This window comes from Carcharhinus amblyrhynchos, chromosome 5 (assembly GCF_965287045.1).
Source record: "Carcharhinus amblyrhynchos chromosome 5, sCarAmb.v2.hapA, whole genome shotgun sequence".
Taxonomy (NCBI): domain Eukaryota; kingdom Metazoa; phylum Chordata; class Chondrichthyes; order Carcharhiniformes; family Carcharhinidae; genus Carcharhinus; species Carcharhinus amblyrhynchos.
This window is the reverse complement of record NC_137328.1, coordinates 62,800,165-62,821,861: the sequence shown is the minus strand read 5'-3', so window position 1 is coordinate 62,821,861 and position 21,697 is coordinate 62,800,165. Positions and strand designations below refer to the sequence as shown.

Below are 21,697 nucleotides of genomic sequence, written 5' to 3'. Positions count from 1 at the left end.
TCTGTTGTGACAAACTTTTCAATATAAAACTGCTATAGCCATCCCGATGAATTGCTGAGCAGCACAGCACTGAGATTAAAAATACAATGCAATACTGTATCAGCTAAACAGTGCTAAAAATCAAATGTGTTGTGTAAACAGGGAACAGAGCAGAGTTAGTGACGAAACTACTGCTGCTATAACTGTGTGCACCTGCAATGTTTGGCATTTGTACAGCAGCTGTCTCTTGACAGCTATTATACAGTTTACCTTCTCTCAACTTCACACCGCTGTCATCACTCGAGTCCTCACAAATGCCGCCCATGATTATTCTGACCATGATTGCCCAAGTGAAAGTCAACAATGATTGATGTCACAACAAAAGCAGAAAACGCTAGAAAATCTCAGCAGGTCAGACAGCATCAGTGGAGAGAGGATAGAGCCAATGTTTTGTGTCTGGATGACTCTTCATCAGAGCTGAATAGAAAATACGATGAGCTTTATTCTGTTAGGGTGGGACAACGTGTCGTGGAGGAAAAAGCAAAGAAAATATAAATGATGGTGATCATGGCTAAGAATGGTGCTAATTGAGTCCTTTAAGAGATCAGAGTGTGTAAGTGGTAGAGGTGGACATAGTGCTAAAGGACAAATTGAGGCATGTAACAGATATGAGGGAGAGGAGACTGTGAGGGAAAAAGGTGGAAAGTGAGATTTTAAAAAAATAGAAAAATGAAACCATGGATGAAAATAAATAAATAAATAAGATTAAATGAAATGAGTGGAGATGGAGGCAAAAGTTCATGCTCTGAAGTTGTTGAACTCAATGTTCAGCCTGGAAGGCTGTAAAGTGCCAAATTGGAAGATCAGATGCTGTTCCTCCAGTTTGCATTCAGCTTCACTGGAACATTGCAACAAGCCAAAGATGGACATGTGGACATGAAAGCAGGATGATATATTGAAATTGCAAGTGACAGGGAAGTCTGGGTCCTACTTTTGGATGGACTGAAGGTGTTCTGCAAGGCAGTCACTCAAACTGAGTTTTGACTCTCTGATGTAGAGTAGCACCCACATGGGTCTCAGTTATGCCTGATGATGCTTCCCATGCACCAGTCACCCCACCCCTACCCTGCCTATCCACCTGCTACAATACCCATGGCAGGCAGGATAGGAAAATTCCCCCCAAAAGTCATTCCTGCCTTATCTATAAAAAGTGAGCTGATAATTACAAAAATTATTGAAATACTTACGAAGATTTCCTACTTAGGTTACTTCTACTTGACAAAAATGAACTTTTAGTCAGCTCCTGAAAATTGAGAAATATTCTATTAATTTGGTTTTATACATTATACAGTTATTTTTTTCCAATCAGTTTATCTTTACTACTGAGAACTGATGAAGCAGTTTACACAACACCATGATTTGCAACCATCCCACAAATCTATCAGTACAGCAAACTAAAACAACAAGATTCAGAAATGTTTGTTTCAAAACAGAAAATGCTGCAGATATTAAGAAGGTTAAGCAATACCTGTGATGGGAGAAATAAACTGGGTTCTGAAGCAAGTCATCAACCTGAAACCATTGAAGCATAGAACCACAGAAGGAGGCCATTTGGCCCATCGAGTCCATGCCAGCCCAAGGATAGCCAGGTGCCCTTTCTAATCCCACTTTCCTGCATCCGGCCCATATCCCTGTAGCTTACAGCACTTAAGGTGCAAGTCCAGGTGCTTCTTAAAAGAGTTTAGGATCTTTGCTTCTCCATGAATTCAAGCAGCAAATTCTAGACACCCACTACCCTCTGCATAAAAAGTTCTTTTTCATGTTCCCTCTATGTCTATAGCCACTTATCTTGAATCTATGTCCCCTAGTTCTGGAATTGTTTCATTGTATCCTTTTTCACGCTATGTCTTGCCCTCAGAATTGTATACACTTCAATCAAGTCACCCCTCAGTGTTCATTGTTCTGATGAAAATAACCCCAGCCTATCCAATCTCTCTTCATAGCACACTTTCTAGCCCTAGCAAAATTCTTGTAAAAGTCCTCTGCACTGTCTCCAGACCAATTATGTTCTTCCTATAATATGGAGGCCAGAACTGCACACAGTACTCCAGTTCTCGCCTCATCAATGGTTTATTCAATTCCAATATTATATCCTTATTTTTATATTCTGTACCTCTACCAATGAAGGAGAGAATTCTATAGCCTTCTTCACAACCTTGTATACTTGAACTGCTGCCTATAGGGACCTGTGTGCTTGTATACCAAGATCTCTCACTTCATCTACCCTTCTTAGCATATTCCAATTTATTGCTACCTAAAACTGTTTGACCCCTGTAAATGCATTACTCACACTTCTGTTTGTTAAAATCCATCTACACATTACTGCCCACTCCACCAGCCCATCAATATCATTTTGTAGATTATAGCTATCCTCTGCACTATCCATTACTCAGCAAATCTTTGTGTCATCTGCAAGTTTTCTAACCATACCCCCTCACATTCATGTCTAAATCATTAAATGTAACACAAACAGTAAGAGTCCCAACATCAACCCTGTGGAACACACTTGAAACAACTTTCCATTCACGGCATCCATCGACCATTACCCTTTGTTTTCTGTTACTAAACCAACTTTTTCATTCAGTTTCCACATTATCCTGTATTTATCCCATCGGCTTTTACTTTTTTGACCGATCTGCCATGTGGGACCTTGTGAAACGCCTTGCTAGAATCCATGTTCACAACATTCACTACACCACCTTTTCAACTCTTCTTGTCCCTTCCTCAAAGAATTCAATTAAGTTTGTGAGGCAAGACTTTCCTTTAACAAATCCATGCTGACTATTCCTGACAAGTCCATGTCTTTCTACGTGACAGTTAATCCTATGCCTCAGGATTGATTCTACTGATTTGCTCATCACAGATGTACGATTAACTGGCTTATAATTGTTTAGCATTTCCTTTCATCCCTTTTTAAACAATGGAAGTACATTTGCATTTCTCCAGCCCTCTGGTACCTCTCCCGTACTGAGTGAGGATTGGAAAATCATCCTCAGAGCATCTGCTGTCTCCTCCCTAACCTCCTTCAGCAGCCTTGGAAACAGTCCATCTGGCCCTAGCAAGATGTCAACTCTTTTTATTTATCCACAGATTTGCCTGAACTGCTGAGTATTGCTCCAGTATTTGCTGCTTTTATTTCAGATTTTTATTTCAGAAGCCACAGTTTTGAATGGGGAATTTTTAATCTTGTGTCAACCATAAACAACCTAATAGATTCAAGTCAGAAGTCCCAATAAATTGAAGATTTCCCTCATGAACAATAAGCTGTCACCTGAATATATGGAGTTTTATAAATGTATATATAATATAAACATACATGTATATACTTGCAAATAAGGCAGAAAATCATTGTTAGCTGCCTTATTTCCTGACAAGTCATTCATGCTCTTTCTTCCCAAATGTTAATTAAATGTTTGGATGCTGAATCTACTTGCATTGATCTTTTGTGCACAGTTGAAAATATAGGGACTCAAATTCCTTGGTTATTCCTGCAGATTTCCACCCTAACTGCTGTGAAATGGTCACATATCATGTTTGGGCATTGTGGACGTGCACAGGAATTCCTTCAGGAATTCAGACTTTGTTGAGGGACAATGCCAGCCCTCCTCCAGCTTGGCCGCTGATGTGCAGGAACTAAAAATCATTGCACTCAGAGTTCCTGGGTCTTCAGCCTCACAGGCGTTCAGAGCCAATTTGAATGCCAGTGCACCAAGACAGTCATGCATAAGGACTTCTAGATGAGTTGAAGTAGGCCCCACCTGGAACAGGTCCATCCAGGGCAGAGTGGAGCCTATATACCCAAAGGGGACAAGATTCATTTCTTTAAATATTAGTAGTTTTCAAGGAGGAAGTTGGTTGGGGGCTGGGGTCCATGAGTGAAACTGACACCCACCCATCTCCAAGTGTGGACTCTCATTACTGCATAAGTTAATAGCCATAGACATTTTTTTAATTAAAGAAAGAAAGTTTTTCTATCTGTAGCTTTTACCTCCCTCACTCAAAACACCATCTTTCTTTTGCAATTTGTATTTCACTTTTTGAACAGGCTTGAAACTTAATTTGTATTTTCTGCTTTAAATTTCCTTGTTCATCTTTGCATGGCTTAGTGAGAATTCTTTAATTAGATGTTGCTTGTCCAACTCACAAATACTTTGGATACCCTATAGATGACACAGCATTGGATTTTTTAGAAAGATTATTCCCGTGAGTATTGCTGGCTAGGGCCTAATTACCCTTGCGAAGATGTTGGTGAGCTGCCTTCTTAAACTGCTGCAATCCACATACACCCACAGTGCTACAGTGCTGGAGGGAATTCCTGGATTTTGACCCAGGGACTGTGAAGAACAATGATATATTACCAATGCCTCTACTTTCTCAGCAGAGTAAGAGAATTTGGCATGTTAAGTAAAATTCTCACCAACTCACACCATTGAAAGCATTCTTACTGTATCACAGCTTGATATGGCTCCTGCTCTGTCCAAGACTGCAAGGAACTACAAAAGGTCGTGAACGTAGCCTAAACTATCACACAAATCAGCCTCCCATCCATTGACTCTGTCTACACTTCCTGTTGCTTCGGCAAAACAGCCAGTATAATTAAGGACCTCATGCACCCCAGATATTCTCTCATTGACCTTCTTCCTTCAGGAAAAAGATACAAAAGCCACATACCAACCCACTCAAGAACAGCTTCTTCCCTGCTGCTGTCAGATTTTTGAATGGACTTACCTTGCATTAAGTTGAGCTTTCTCTACACCCTAGCTATGACTGTAACATTACATTCTGCATTCTCTAGTTTCCTTCTCTATTAATGGTATGCTTTGTCTGTATAGCTCGCAAGGAACAATACTTTTAACTGTATGCTAATACATGTGACAATAATGAATCACATCAAATCAAAATATTTCCAAATCAAGATGGTGAGTAGTTGGAAGAGAATGTTCAGGATGTGGTGTTCCCACTTATCAAGATGAACAAACAAAAATGCAGTACTGTGAAGGAGAAACCAAACTATTCAGAAAACAGCTCAGATAAGGGTGATGATCACAGTGACTTTGAATGTAAGTAGTCCTGCTGTTATTGTTAGAATAAGCTGAAAAGGACAAATGAAGATTTGTGAAAGCATAATAAAAGCAAAATACTGTTGGAAACCTGAAAATAACTGAAATTGCTGACTATTTGGAAGGGAACGTTCAGGATGTGGTGTTCCCATGTATCTATTCCTTCATGTGCTTTTAGATGGTAGTGTCTATGGAGCTTTGGTGTGTTGCTGCAGTGCATCATAAACAGGATAAAGTGAGTATCCACTCATAAATCTGAGAAAACCTTTGAGATGAATGACAAGTGCTTTTTCTTTGCTATGAACCAATGAACTATTTTGTTTTCTTCTGAGCTATTATTCAAGTTCACCAGCAAACACAACCCAACACTAATTCTCTAAAGTGTTTTTTCCTGCTGTACATATTACTGCATATTTCAATTAAGTACGTACTTCTAAGAAGATTCTTGGTCATTCCTTTTTAATACAAATATAATTAATTCTACAGTGTAGGGAAAAGCTACAAAAGCTGGTTTGAAGTTCAGTCAAAGATGGACAATAATCTTCTCTTCAGTTCTCTGCCTGAAGGCAGGTCTTTAGCAATTATTCACCAAACAATTTGGTACAATGGGTAGAGCAAGGGTAGAGCAATGGGCCCTCTGTCTACTGAAGCCAGAATAGGGATTGAACCCTGTGCTGATACATATGCTAGCCATCTAACCAACTAAGCAAAATGCTGTACCCCATGCACAACGAAACTTCACCTCAAACGATGTCCTTAAAATGTCACTGCATTGCTTTGATATCATGTTGGCATCCTGATCATGAACATCTTGATTTGAATAACCACCAGCTTCATAACCTGCTGAAGCAAAGCACAGGGACAAGAATTTCAGTGTTCAGACCTCCATACACAGCAAACTACATTTTATCCTGGATCAAAGTTTGGTGAAAGATAATTCTAAAAAAACTAATGCCCAAGCAAGAACCATGGGCGGAATTTTAAGGTCCCTCTGGTGGTGGGATTTTTCAGTCCCGCCAATGCCAATGAAATTTTGAACTGTTGGCCGCATTTTACAGCCTCGCTCCCGCCAGGATGGGATCATAACATTCCATCCCATGTTTATCGCCATTTAAATAATATTTACATTGAACACGGATCATGCAATGAGTTAGAAAAATGTGGTCTTGGCCATAGCTAATGTTAATAATCCACATCAATTATGAGGTTACAGAATGGGATAGTTCTCATGCCAATATTTCCTTCCTCTCCTCCACACTCTTCGAACTCAGTGTAGACATGAACCTAAATGCTCTAAGTGATAGTGAAACTCACAAAGAAAGAGCTCCCATTAACATGCTCTAACAAAGAAGCATTCAATATATCCCATGCCAAACACTTGTATATACTTACATAGAAAGTGACCTTCAGTCAACTTCCCAAAAACCACTCAAAACAAAACAGTGCAAGATTTCCTCTAACCACAATGCGTTTTGAATGAGTTTTTCAAAGAATAGGCGGTGTGTTTTCCTAACAAACGGCTTTTGAATCTGAATTTTACTAATAATCCACAAAAACGCAAGTCAGGGTTAAGGCAGATTGTTAGTTTTATCTTTCACACATAAAACTTCGAAAAAGGTGTTTTTGCCACTTCTTATTGTGCATACATACACATGCATGAGTAAAGGAGTTTTATGGTACAAGGACCAATGAACAAAATGAATATTTGTTCATGTTAGTTCTAGAGTTCAAAGTCAGAGGCCAGAGGGTGTTTCCTTCATGGTAGGCTTCTGTTCCGATGAGATTGGTTAAATGATATGAAAATCCCTGAGACGACTGAGAGTGCTACATGTTGGACTTTTCTGTGCTTACACTGCTCAACATGCATCATTTTAAAATCAAGCAGGCTTTGTGCAGTTGAGTCTGCTTACCTAGCCCAGCTGCTTGAATTCTGTCCAGTTGATGTTATAATGGTGATCTGGCTGTGAAGCCCAAAGATGCAATATTGAAGTCTGAAAGGCCAAAGGCTTAGGTCATATGTCCTTCATTAACAGCTTAGATTGGCTTTACTTTCAGGACTGATAATTAGTCATTACTTGTTGAAAAAAGTACCATCTATGTTGAAGATAGCCATTATGTAGGCACACCCACTGAATGCTAGTCAATACCTTTCAGTGCATATTACTACATGTGACAATAATAAATCAAATCAAATCAACTTATCAGATGCAAATTATAGGGGCGATTCTCCTGGCCCGCTGCCCTACTCAAGAGACGTCAGTCGGGGCCTGTAGCATGACTTGCGACTGGTGTCCAGCTGATCATGAGTCTCCCAGGCAATGTTTTTCAATGTAATCAGCCTCGTGCCGGAAACAGGAGTGACGCTGATAACCATATTGAAATTGAAGAGGGGGCCAGGCCTATCGGGATTATCAGTGGTGGTGGGGATCCGCTGTGCACTCTGCAATGGGAATGGTGGGAGAGGGAGAGGGGGGGCAATCAGTGCTGCACAGTGGGGGGATGGGGGAAGAGATCGGGGCTGCACATGGGGATGGGGGTCAGGTAGGCCGGTGACTGGGGGGGGAGGCAGCTAGGTCAGGTAGGCAAGCGATCAGGGGTTTGGGAAGCCATTAATCAGGAGAAGGGGGCTTGAAAAGAAATCGGAAGGCCAGTGATCAGGGAGTCAGTGCAAATGCACTGATCTTCCAACTGACAGATCGGCATTAAGCAGTGGCCTGCTTAATGTGCTGATTCTGGTCTCTCCAGCAGGATGAGGCATACCCCCACCCCCCCCCCAACTTACCGGGGTCAATCTCCCTGGGGCATTCTGTGGAGCACAGAGTGTCGGAGATTCATAAAACTAAGTATGACCAAAAAATGAGGGTGAAGGGATCTCCTATTTTCTCCCCTGTTGGGCACTTAGGGGAGGATCACCCCCTACATTCCTGTATTTTACTTTGAAATTGATCTGAACAGCCCCAAGTGTCATATGAATCTGTTCATAGCTCAATAGGCATAATGAGGGGTGAAAGCAAAGCCAATCTGAGAAAATAATTATTTTTTTCCTTGTAACTCCTGGGATAGCACTGATTCAAAGGACAAACCCTGCCCTCAGATGACTTGTAGCAGCCATCTTCATTGTTCAATCAAAAAGTTCATTTAAAAGAAACAGTAAGGATGAAATTTGAATATATAGTGATGGGTTTCTTTTCATCGCATAGGAACGTAATATTGTCTTAGCAAAGCACCCATAATAAAAACCCAAAATCAATATACTCACACAAGAATTATATAGATAGGTTGAGTGTTTGGGCAAAAATCTGGCAGATGGAATATAATGTAAAGTTGTTCACTTTGACAAAGAGAATAAAAAAGCAGAGTATTACTTAAATGGAAAATGATTAAGGAATTCCAAGGTGCAAAGGAATCTAAGGGTTCTCATGCATGACATATTAGTATGCAGGTACAGCACATAATCAAGAAATCTAAGAAAACATTATCCTTTATTATAAGAGGAATTGAACATTAAAGTTAGGATGTTATGCTTCAGTTATACAGGTTAAGCCCGCATCTCAAAGTTTCTGTGCAATGATGCTTCCTTTATTTAAGGAAGGGTGAAAATGTGTTGGAGGTGGTTCAGAAGAAGTTTACTAGATTAAAGCCAGGAATGAGTGGGTTGTTCAATGAAGATAGGTTGAAGAGGCTGGGCCTGTTTCCACTGGAGCTAAGAGGGAGTGGTGAATTGATCAAAGTATATATGAAACTTGACAAGGTAGATCTGGAAAGGATGTTTCCTCTTGTTCCATTTGGGATAGAGATGAAGAGAATGATTCACTCTCAGAGGATTATGCCCTTTGGAACCCTCTGCCCCCCAAAAAATGGTAGATAGATAGAGAATCAAAAGTTTTAGGGGGTAGATAGTAGTGTAGAACTGGAAACATAAACAAATCAGCCATAATTTTGTTGAATGATCTACTTTTGTTCCTGAGCTGGGAATTTGTCTACAACACAGATATAACTACAAGAGCTGGCTTTAAGAAGATTGAATCCATCATTAAATTGTTGCTGCTGGCCACACTTTAATCCCATTCCTCATCCTAAAGATAAAGTTACTGTGAACACATGGAACTGCTCTAGGTTGAAGGTGACCAGAATGTCACTTTTGGTTCAGTTGACTATGTCAGATCAGTAACACTCAATGGAATCTGCTACTTGGATTGAAATGCAATCCTTGACTGCTGATGCTATGGACCACTGTTTTCTAAGTGTAATGGTTTGTTTCCTTTGTCCACAATGGATCTCAATGCACAGCATTACACAGAATTCTATAGCACAGAAATAAGACATCTGGCCCAACAGGTTTATGCCTGTGTTTCTGCTCCACTCAAGCTTTCTCCCGCCTTCCTTCATCTCACCCCATCAACCTGCTTTCCCATTCCTTTCTACTCACATGTTTATCTAGCTTCCCCTATGTTGTTCACCTCAATTACTCCATGTCGTGGCAAGTTTCACATTCTCACCACTCTTGAAAGAAACTTATTCTGAATTGCTGTTTGGATTTATTAATGACCAGCTTATGTGTATCTGGGACGGCACAGTGGTTAACACTGCTGTTTCACAGCTCCAGGGACCTGGGTTTGATTGCTGACTTGGGTCACTGTCTGTGTGGAGTTTGCACATTCTCCTCATGTCTGCATGGGTTTCTCCCAGGTGCTCCGGTTTCCTCCCACAGTCCAAAAGATGTGCCGCTTAGGTTGATTGGCCATGCTAAAATTGCTCTTACTGTCCTGAGATGTGCAGGTTAGAGGGATCAGTCGGTAAATATGTCAGGATATAGGGGTAGGGCCTGGGTGGGATTGTGGTCGGTGCAGACAAGATGGGCCGAATGGCCTCTTTCCATACTGTAGGGTTTCTATGATTCTATGTATGGCCTTTGATGTTGAACTTCCAAAGAAGTGGAAACATCTAGGTTGGAATTTTACTTGTTTGCCCCGCCTATCGATGGGCTGAGTGAGGTGGTAAAATTGCGTGAGAGCTGAGAAATCAGGATCACACCCGATTTCTCTGCTCTTGTGATCTTACAGGATCTGGATTTCCAGCAATGTCAGCCTCTCACCCATTTCCAGCGAGAGGCTGAATGGTGTATTTAAATTTATTTAAATGAAGATTTGCACATGTTTAGTAACTCGGCACTCAATTGTCCAGGCTTGCTTGCCCTAGTGGCCTTGCAGAGAGAGGTTCTCTCTGGCAAAGAAAACACCTGCTCTCCATGAACAGGAAATAGTCATGTTGCCCTTAGTGGTAGAACTGGAGGCCATTGAGACCCCCTAGGGTGGCTGAGGGCAAAGGGGATGCCCTTTGGGCAGCACCAGCCTGGCACCATGGTAATGCCCACGGCATTGTCGGGGATGGGGCATATGGAGCAGGGCTTATGGAAGCAGGGCCTGGAGGGGCAAGGCCTGAAGGGTGGCCCTTTCAGGGAGGTAGGGCGGGCTTGCTGCCGGTCTGCAGGAGATCAGTATGAGGAGGAAGGGGGCCCACTACCACTCTGCCTATAATTAGTGGGGTGAGGGAAGTGGGCGCTGGTGCCACTCTGCATCAGATCGGTGGGGTGAGACATGATTGGTCTCGGCAGTGAGGGGGGCGCGTACAGAGGCTACATTTCTGGGAGTTGTGGGGCTTGCGATCCACTGTTGTGTTCAGACTGGTTACAGCAGCAGAGGTCTGACAGGTTCTCTCTCTCTGTCAGGTCTCTACAGTTGCTATTGTGCATGTGCAGTATCAGAGATCTGTGCATGTGCAAAAGCTCCCTCTGCTGATTGCTGGTGAATTAAGCCCTGCCCACTGCCTGTAGCAGCTAGAAATGGTCTAGCCTATTTTTCATTGCACTATGTGCACATGATTCCATGTGCATAGATCCCTGAAAGCTTGCACCCAGATTGATAGAGTTGTTAAGAAGGCATATGATGTATTAGCTTTTATGGTAGATGGATTGATTTTCAGAGCCATAAGGTCATGTTGCAGCTGTACAAAACTCTGATGTGGCCACACTTGGAGTATTGCGTACAGTTCTGGTCACTGCATTATAGAAAGGATGTGGAAGCATTAGAAAGGGTGCAGAGGAGATTTACCAGGATGTTGTCTGGTATGGTGAGAAGGTCTTATGAAGAAAGGCTGAGGGACTTGAGGCTGTTTTCGTTAGAGAAGAAGGTTAAGAGGTGACTTAATAGAGGCATATAAGATGATCAAAGGGTTAGATAGGGTGGACAGTAAAAGCCTTTTTCCTCGGATGGCTAGCATAAGGGGACATAGCTTTAAATTGAAAGCTGATAGATATAGGACAAATGTCAGAGGTAGGTTCTTCACTCAGAGGGTAGTAAGTAATAGTGGAATGCCCTGTCTGCAACAGTAGTGGACTCGCCAACATTAAGGGCATTTAAATGGTCATTGGATAAACATATGGATGATATTGGAATAGCATAGTTTAGATGGGCTTTAGATTGGTTTCACAGGTCGGCGCAACATCGAGGGCCAAAGGGCCTGTACTGTGCTGTAATGTTCTATATTCTATGTTCTATGATTGGACATAAAAGCATGTCCAAAAAACAGACCTGAAACTCTACCATTTTCATGCTAGCGGGACACTTGTAAAATTCTGTCCCTGATCTCTGTCTACCCTATGGAAGCACTTCATTATTTACTTAAAGACCTTTATCAGATCTATTCCCAGTCTTCTCTTTTCTAGAGCAAATATCCTATTCAGTCTTTGCTGATTGATGTTTGCTCAGTTTTCTCCTAATCAGTAGAGTCCTTGTGCCAGTCATGTATGGGATAAGCAACACAAAGAGATTTGAAATCTGAACTGTAGCTCCTGATCTCAAACACACAGTAATAAAAAGAAGTTTAAAGATAGCACATCCAGAGAACAAATCCTTTTCATGTTCATTATGGAACAAATAGTGGAAAAGTATCACTCTTATTAGCCGGATTACATAATGTTTCATCTTTTCTTAATCTCACACTTTAATATGGAAGTGATCTATAAGGTGACATACTAATTTGGTTGAAAGTGGAAATAGTTAGCCAGTTTTTGTTACATTCCTTCTCATCCACATTCTTCTCACTTCCATCATTGCTTTGTTGAGTTGAGTCCAAACTCTTCTGGGAGCACCCGTCTATTGTAATTACCTGCAACAAACCAGTTTGTGCACTTTATTGGATGAAATACAGAAAGTTTATATAAGAAGGGAATTGTTCCAACCATATATGTTCAGCACAATGTAAGCTTTACCCAATCCATCCAACTAGAGAACTGAAATATTCTCCATCAAGAATTCTGATTGTCCAGCTTCAGAGATCTTGCAGATCTGAGGATCCCAACATTTCCCCCAAGTGGCCAGGTGGCACAGCACTAGGGCCCGGGTTCGATTCCCAGCCTGGGTCACTGTATGTGAGGAGTCTGCATGGTCCCCCATGTCTGTGTGGGTTTCCTCCGGGTGCTTCAGTTTCCTCCCAGTGCAAAAGATATGCTGGTTAGGTACATTGGCCATGCTACATTCTCCCTCAGTGTACCCAAACAGACACCCGAGGGTAGCAACCAGGGGATTTTCACAGTAACTTCATTACAGTGTCAATATAAGCCTACTTATGACACAAATAAATAAATTTTAAAAAAACATACACATAATCTTAATCTACCCAATCAGACTGGGATTAGCTCAGATTCCTGTCTGGAATCTGACTTCATGAAAGCTGATGATGAATTGATATGACCTACTTATGCTGATGAAGATGTCTTTTGTTGTTTTTGAAAATTGAAAAGTACAAGTGAAATGGAATAAATCAAAGACTTAAAGGCCCATGATTGTCATGAAAACATGACAAATACTCATTTCCTGTAGCTTTATGACACAAGCCAATACATACTGGAATAGAAAATTCAACATCATCACTGAGATGCAATGTTAACAAATTCTACAGTGGGAAGAAGTATAACACTATGTGAGACTACTGATGCTAATTCTACAGTAACAAGGCATTTCACAGAAGCCACATGTCTTCCTTTGGAGTAGCCAAAAATGAATGGACTGATCATTCTCATTTACCTCCTTACAACTGATTACAGTGGCATTGGCAAGGCTTAGAAACAGTTTGACATACCAGTGTTTCAGTGAGGGGTGGATTGTATTTTATGGGTGACCAATAGAAAAAATGTGGTCAGGTATGTTGCATAGTGTAAGTGCATTACAGCAATGTATAGCTGCTATACATAACACCTGTATATATGATAATGGGAAGGACTCCTGCATATAGCATGAAAAAGATAAATAGTCCTCTTTAAAACAGACTGCAGTATCTTTTTTGGTTCTCACTAAAGTATACATTTTTATCTCATTTACTCACCGGTACTTGCAATTTTGGAGGCTTCTTTTGTCTTCTGAAGGATGTTATCCGACTATTTTGGGACTTTGTTTTTGACCTCATTGAGTGGTAAAGCTGTGAAGGTTTTTTAAAGGCTAAATGGAGAGAAAATGCCAACATTAAAAATAAAGAAAATGAGAACTTGGGAGTTGATTCAACTTTGTCAGAAAGTATCAAATTGAAATTAGGACATAAAATAAATTGAAATTAGGACATAAAAAATAAAAGATCTGAATAACAAAAATTAGGGTCAGATGAAACTATATTTAAGACTCCAATTTTCTTGAGGGAAGTGTGGATGTCACAAATGATGTAGAAATGTTGATGGGCTGAATGGCCTCCTCCTGCGCTGTAGGTATTCTATGATTCTTAAGAGCAACAGGCAATCGGACAGTCATCTGTTCCACCGGTTCAAAAGTTTTCGTATATTCAGCTTTGAAGCTTTTGTTGACAGTTGTGCAATAGAATCTCACTGAATGCTTCACTGAGCTCCAAACCCCATTAATGGATTTAGCTTAGCAGGGATTGATGATACAACTGTCAAGGAAACTTTGAGCTTTATTTCGATTGAAATTTTACCTAAGAAGCTAACAACCTAAGAAAATAATGATTTTGAATATGTTTTTGAATGGCTGTTTATTCTGACAGTTTCATGAGCATCTCAAAAACTTCCCTATGTAATTATAGGGGTCATGAGTTGTGCCCACAGTGGATACTGGTTAAATGAGTATGGGTGCATGTGGGGGCATGGGAAGTATTAGGGTATGAGGCTAAGGTGCATAATACTCATGTACAGAACTGGGCTAGTGAATGACTGAACAGAGGCAGAACTTCTAACTATCTTAGCATCTGCCTGCCTCCATTCCCACATCGAGCCTTCTTCCAAAGGCAGCAGCTCTGATTCTAGCCTCTCTCCACCACCTGACAATGAAAATAGTGTGGGTGGGCACTGCTGGGAAGGAGGCAGGATCATAAAGTCAGGAAATCTCCCAACTCATGATTCCTGCCTCAAAGGAGAAAATCCCTTGGTCTCTGAATACAGCCTTTATCAGATATGTCCCAGTCTGAATGCTTTGATCTGAATATACGTGATGTAGTATAGCGGTCATTCCACCTTGTGTGCCTTTAATGTCATGGTAACAACTTTGTATACCATATTTAATACTCCAGAATCTGCAGCTACTGATATAATTCTGGTTGTGGACTAATCTTTTGATAATTAGAGTGTCTTTGCAAATATCCCCAGATTTGTGTGATACAACAGAAACTATCTAGGAGTCAATTTAATGTTGAAACCAAAAACAGAAGATTATAAACAGGTAAATTTTTTTTGAAAAACTCACAGCAAACTAAAAATCTGACATCTCAAGCATTGAAGCCAGTGCTCCAGCCACATTATGGGGTTTCGCTCTCTTATTTTTGCATTCCTTTGAGTTTCAATGACGCCAGTGTGTAGCAGGTCCTCTGCAATACTTGTACTTTCCAACTACATGAGACGACGTTGGGTGCTGTCATATGAAAGGTACACTGATCTAATCCATATCATCCATGGCTGATGCAATTCTGTGTTACTCATGCCAATCTCTGCATTATAGGCTATATGGAAATAGATACTACTGCAAAGATAGCTAATAAAGATGATAACTTTTAATTGAATTTTGGGCCATCAATCTTATTATCATATACATGATGCAATAGTAGAGATCCACACAGATTCATTTCCCAATTCTTGGGTAAGCCATCGGGTAAGCTTAGAGAAGGAACAATTTGACCTGGAAGTGCGATGGGAGGGGTGTGGAGTTTTGGAAAGAAGATCACAATTTACTGGAGTGATGTTGGAGGGTCATAGGTGTGGTTAGAATGGCGGGTGGAGAATAGGGAGTCAGGGCCAGAGAGAAATTTGGGTGGGACAGGAGGTCAGAGTTAAGAGCAGTATTAAAAATCTCAGGATTAGTGGTAAGTATTTTAATTGCTTATCTTTTTAAATTACTTAGTGTAGGTTTTCCCAGGGACAATCAGCAATGGCGCTTTGTGTCTCCCACCTCAAAAGATTCAGGAAGGAGCAAACCGCATATATTAATGCCTTAATGCCTGATTTTGTTGTAGGTAAAGATGCCTTTCCTCTGGCCTTTATCAATGTGGGGTCTAGTAGGGCTTGCACCAAAACAGTGCGCATAGAGCATGAACACCATGCTGGATACAAAACAGCACCTGTAACTACAGAGGCAGATTTCTTAAAATCCATTTATGGCTTGTTATGATAAGACCAATCTTTTATTGCCCATCCCTAATTATTAAGCGGTTTGTTTGGCCACTTGAGAGGGTGGCTAAGAGTCAATCACTTTGAGATTAAAGGCCAGACTAGACCACGTAAGAATAGCAGGTTTGCTTCCCTATAGAGCATTACTTTACTTTACTTCATCTCAACATGGCTCCTAAGGTCTGCCCATGGTGGATACTGGGTGAGTTGGCATGGACAGTATGAAGGTCAAGGTTGGTTAGTGGGTTGGCTTGTGGCATTAGGGTTATAAGTGCCTCTGGGTTGGATACGGAGAATGATGCAGTAAGATGGCATAAGGAGCAGATTAAGGGTTAATGGCATATGACAGGTGAATCTAGAGGGGCTAAAATGACAAAGTCCCAGAAAACTGAGGTAGGCCTTTTAACTATCCTGCTTCAGCAATCAGCAACCCCCGTTGTCACCTCCAATCTGTTTCTGTGGTCGGCAGGCCCAATTCTATCCCACATACTTTACCCAGAGCGAAAATCATATCATTCAGGGCCTTTCTATCGAGGCAGGTCTAGCAAGTTGGGAAATTTCCCAACTCGGGCTATCTGCTTTGATAGTAAAATCCAAACTATTGTGAATTAAATGGACCAATTCTCACCACAAGGCCATATATCTCCACTTTCCATTAAAATGTTCTATTGAAGCATTGTTTGCAATATGTGTTGACATATACAGGATTCAAATTGTTAAGAAATCACTCTCTAATTTAGCTTGTGGCTTCTTGAGGTTATAGACATTTGCCCATTAATAAAATTGCAAAATATAATCTAAATTAAACCTTTGATTTTGCTTGTGCTCCAGAGATTCTCTTCCTTCTGAATCCTGAACCTGAAGCTGTTTCTTCGAGAAGATGAACCATTCCTTCTCAGTGGATTTATCCAGTAGGAAATGCTGTTATACTTGTGCTTGGAGAAACACTCTAAGCCAGCACTGGTAAGTCCACATCTGTCTGAACTGCATGAGAAGGAATGAGACTTTCTGACTTGGGGGTGGCATGATCCATTATTCCTACATTTACAATCAGTTTTGAATAAAGAATGCACACATTTTTTATCTTGTTTCTCCAAATTGGCACTGAAGATCCCTGGCTCATCATCTTCGTTGAATGCCCAGTTGACATAACCACCTTCAATCTCCTCACTATGACTGCTTGATAATAGGGAAGCGTCAATAACAATGGGAGAGGCTAGCAGGTTCAATGAAAGTTGATCCACTCTCCCATCAGTCGTTACTGGAGACATTTGAATAACATCCCATTGTTTACCATGGTCTTCTGCCTTAAGCTGCTCAGGGGGCACCCTTTGAAAGCTGTGTTGTACTGGTGTGCTGCAGGGACTTTTCTCTTGCTTCGGAGCAATTGAGTTTAAATCGGTCAATGTTGGAGTGCTTGGAAGCGACAGATTAAAACGGAGATCTGTACACTTAGGACTTTCGAGCGGTGAGGGGAATAGAAAGAACTGACCATATTTATGAGGTGATATGGGTTCAGATAACACCTCTGACACGACAGTATCAACTTCCAACCCTTTTTGCTTAAGACGTGTTCGGTCAGCAAATAACCCTTGTCTGTTCTCGTTTTGTTTTTCCAGTTTAGGTAATTCAGCTCTAATGTTTGCATTGTGATAGCACAGCGAAGGCTTTTGGCTGTTGGTTAAGTTGCGAAGTAATGAAGGTGGAGTGCTATAATAATTTTGCTTCGCTTCAGTAGAAAGATTATCCAAAGGATTCAGGTGGATCACGTTGCTCCAGCTATGGGGCAACTTTCGAAAGTCATTGCTTTCAGTGTTGTTCCCTAAGAATGCGTCATCCACTTTCAAACTATCCACAGCAGAGATCACTTTTAGGGTGTCCACAGTCAGTGCCGAGAGGTCCTGCAGATGTCCAAGCTGGCTGTCCAAACTGTGCAAAGATTCCTTGACGTAATGCACTTTTTCATTTACTTCCTCCAAATGCATTGCCATTTCTTCAACTCTAGAAAAGAAAACGCGTTTTAGTCATTTTGATTCCTCTATTTTACCACATTTTCTGAAACAGCCTCTTAGAAATGTCCAGCTGAAGCACCTCGGGATGTAAAAGGCACTATATAAAGGCAAGTTTTTGTTGTTTGGATCTCAATCTGCCAATGCTCTTTATTGTAGTAGTCAGCCCAATGGCAGCAGTTTTCCAGTTACACCCCAAGCAGATATAGTCTGACTGCAGCAGTCAAATAGTATCTTAGTTTGTTTTGTACCAATCAATTTTCTAATATCTATACAGGCAATCACTTGCATTATTTCCTGTTTCTCCTTCCTGTAAAACATCTTGCAATTTTTTTTCTCTTGAAAGGCACTCGACAAAAAGCATGTTGTTATTGCATTATACAGACTGAAGGCTGATTGAGAGTAAGCAATAAAATAGTAGGTTATAAAAACCATCCACCATTTCAGCATATTCCCACCTTGATGTAAACATGAGTACATCAAGAAAGTTGGAAATTAGGCGTACCAGATTCTGACCTAGCAGTGACTCTGTAATAGTTTTGTGATGGCCAAAACTTTGCTTACAAGACCGTTGCCATGAAACAGCCGAGGCAGAAACTCCCAACTCTGGGAATTCCTTCAGAGAGGCCTTGACGTATGGCATACCTGATCAGACCATAGATGTTTGTTGATCCACAAGCAGACATGGGATCCACCTGAGGTCCAGGTAAATGAGATCTAGCTGCAACTGGAAAGACTTAAGCAGGATTACATAGGAACATAGAAAATAGGAGCAGGAGTGGGCCATTCGACCCTTGGAGCATACTCCGCCATTCATTATGATCATGACTGATCATCCAACTCAACAGCCTGATCCCCTTTGCATTAAGAGTTATATCTAACTGCATCTTGAAAACATTCAATGTTTGGGCTTCAGCTACTTCCAGCGGTAACAAATTTCATAGTCTGACCACTCTCTGGGTGAAGGGATTTTTCCTCATCTCTGTCCTAAACTGTCTATCCTGTACCCTCAGACTGTGACCCCTGCTTCTGGACACCCCAACTATCAGGAAAATCCTTCTTGCATCTAACCTGTCTAGTCTGGTTAGAGTTTTATATGTTTCGACTAGAATCCCCCCCTCATTCTTATGAACTCCAGTGAATATAATTCTAACCTACTCAATCTCTCTTCTCGGGTAGCATGGTGACACAGTGGTTAGTACTGCTGTCTCAGAGTGCCAGGGACCCGGGTTCGATTCCTGCCTTAGGTGACGGTGTGGCGTCTGCATGCTTTCCATGTTTGTGTGGATTCTCTCCAGGTTCTCCGGTTTCCTCCCACAGTCCGAAAGACTTGCTGGTTAAGTGCATTGGCCATGCTAAATTTTCCCTCAGTGTACCCGAACAGGCACCAGAGTGTGGCGTCTAGGGAATTTTCACTTCGTTGCAGTGTTAATGTAAGTCCACTTGTAACATTAATAAATAAATTTAAACTTGTACATCATTCCAGGAATCAGACTGGTAAACCTTCCCTGCAAGCCTTCTAGAGCAAGAACATTCTTCCTCAGATAAGGAAATCAAAACTGCATACAATATTTCAGGTGTGGCCTCACCAAGGCCCTGTATAATTGTAGCAAGATATCCCTATTCCTGTACTCAAATCCTCTTGCTATGAAGACCAACATACCATTTACCTTTTTTTACTGCTTGCTGCACCTGCATGTTTACCTGAAAGCCTAGCTCGCTCATATGGTGTGCTTCTATACCAGGCAGTGCAATTATTCAATATTTATTCAGGAGCCATAATTAATTAATTAACATAATTAATACTAAAACTAACATTTATTTATCCAATGTGACAATTTAGCTTCCTGCAAGTTTTATGCTCTCAGCCTTTCAGCAAAAATGCATGTCCTGTAATCTGAAAGAAGAGTTTGATTTAAAATTGGAGTGAGAAATAGCACACGGACACACACATGCACACAATCTGCTTTTATGAATACCAAGAGAAATGATATAAGGAGAGTTTTTAAACTCATTAGATGGATGTTTGAGACAGAAGTGTCATGTCAGCGACATGGAGAGTCAGCCAGTGTGTACATAGCTGTTAGCTCCGCATTCACAAAACTTGGGATAAATAAAAGTCAGAGGACTTTAACTGCTTAAAGTTTTTTTTAAAAAAACGTAAACTTCACCAACAAGACTGGAGTGCTCCAACATAATAAATTTATTCTTTGTCTAACATAATACAAAAGTTTAGTTCACAAGTTAACTTAAACCCCATGCATAGTAACCAGCTTGTGCATCTTTGAATATTTTACTGTGTTTAAGGTGTTACGTGCATCAAAGTTGTTGTTGATGGTGTTACAATGGATTAGCATTCTGCCCCTTCATCTCCAGATTAATGGGTAAAAATGTACCCCCCATGTTGCCAATAAAGCCATCAATAAATGAGTTTATAGAGTCGTAATCAAGTCACAATCGGCACAGCTTTAAAGCACATTCTCCTATTTCAGTGCCATTCAGGGACATTTTAAGAATGATTTGTATAAAGCATGGAAGTATTGTAATGATGCTGTAGAGGGCGCTATTCTGAGGTTGAAGTCAAGATCTATTTTTGGAGCAGAATTTGAGTGAGCATTACTCGAAGGTTGGCTAGACTCCCATGACCTGCTGACACTGGCACTCCAAATCTTAATAAGCATAAAACTTAGCAATAATACTGTTAATCAGGAAACTGCTGCAGCTTTACCTTTCAGTCGTTACTCTGATTCTTTCATTGTCACTTGAACGGAGATTTTCATTCTTCTCGTGAAAATATTGCTCCACACATAACTCTTCAAAGTCATGAAGCTTTTTCAATTCCTCCTGACTCAGATACAATTCTATTCAAAACAAAGTAGCGATTTTCACTTATTCCCTAAACTGGTCAAAACATTCAGCATCAAACAAGTGATTTTTTTTTAGAAAAGGCATCTTTATTATTTCCTTTTTCTCCCGGTCTTCCAAAGCCAGGCATTTTATGGAATAAATAACAGCCATGTTGTCTGCTTCCAGATTTCGAACCATGATATTCTCTAGACAGCTGTAGTAACTGTACCTACCACTTCCCCATCCCTAAAACCAACAAGTAGTCTCTTAAGTTTTCAGTTTGCAAATGAGCAAATTGACTGATACTCCTTCCCATTTAAATCACTGGATCTGAAACTGCCAGTTTTCTGCTCATGCCCAAAATGCTTACATATATTGACCTCACTGCCCACACAACATGAGCTATTAGTTTACCCAACAAGTGTTTTTTTTTTCATTCGTTCATGGGACATGGGCATCATTGGCTGGTCAGCATTTATTGCCCATCCTTAGTTTCCCTTGAACTGAGTGGCATGCTAGGCCATTTCAGAATGCAGTTGAGAGCCAACCACATTGATGTGGGAATCACATGAAGGCCAGACCAGATAAGGACAGCAGATTTGTTTCCCTAAAGGACCTTAGTGAACAAGATGGGTTTTTTCCAACAATGGTTTCATGATCATCAGTTGATTCTTAATTCCAGACAATTTTTATTGAATTCAAAATCCACCATCTGCCATGGTGGGATTCAAACCTGGGTCCCCAGAACATTAGCTGAGTTTCTGGATTAATACTCCAATGATAATGCCACTAGGCCATCACCTCCCCTTACTTTCATAATTGATCATAAATATATTGATGTCTTAAATGACTTCAGTGAATAGAATTGCATTATCAAGAGTATCATGTCTTCTGTCTTTTTGAATTAAAGATTCATTGTTGCTTTATATGTCAGCTTATTGTGTTCCAGTTTCCAATCATGACCAGGGCAGATTTCTTAGAAATACACCACAGCTGAGAGTTCCCTTCAATGTCCAATAGAGGGCACCAAACTAACATCACTGATCAACAGCACTATTGAGTTGAATTGGTTAAACTGACAG

The 21,697-nt window shown here is 40.8% G+C and overlaps 1 protein-coding gene across 2 annotated transcripts in view; it reads right to left on the bottom strand.

Annotated features, from left to right (window-relative positions):
• Nucleotides 1–21,697, bottom strand: part of trpm6 (transient receptor potential cation channel, subfamily M, member 6) — a 154,283-nt gene that overhangs the window by 17,819 nt on the left and 114,767 nt on the right. The window contains exons 25-30 of one of the 2 annotated variants that reach the window (XM_080188915.1): nucleotides 20,497–20,629; nucleotides 16,568–17,760; nucleotides 13,482–13,594; nucleotides 12,134–12,266; nucleotides 5,842–5,942; nucleotides 1,227–1,282 (exon numbers count right to left, since the gene is read on the bottom strand). In XM_080188915.1, the coding sequence (XP_080045041.1) occupies nucleotides 1,227–1,282; nucleotides 5,842–5,942; nucleotides 12,134–12,266; nucleotides 13,482–13,594; nucleotides 16,568–17,760; nucleotides 20,497–20,629 (1,729 nt within the window). The remainder of the gene's footprint in view (nucleotides 1–1,226; nucleotides 1,283–5,841; nucleotides 5,943–12,133; nucleotides 12,267–13,481; nucleotides 13,595–16,567; nucleotides 17,761–20,496; nucleotides 20,630–21,697) is intronic. The other variant, XM_080188917.1, reaches the window with a different exon arrangement.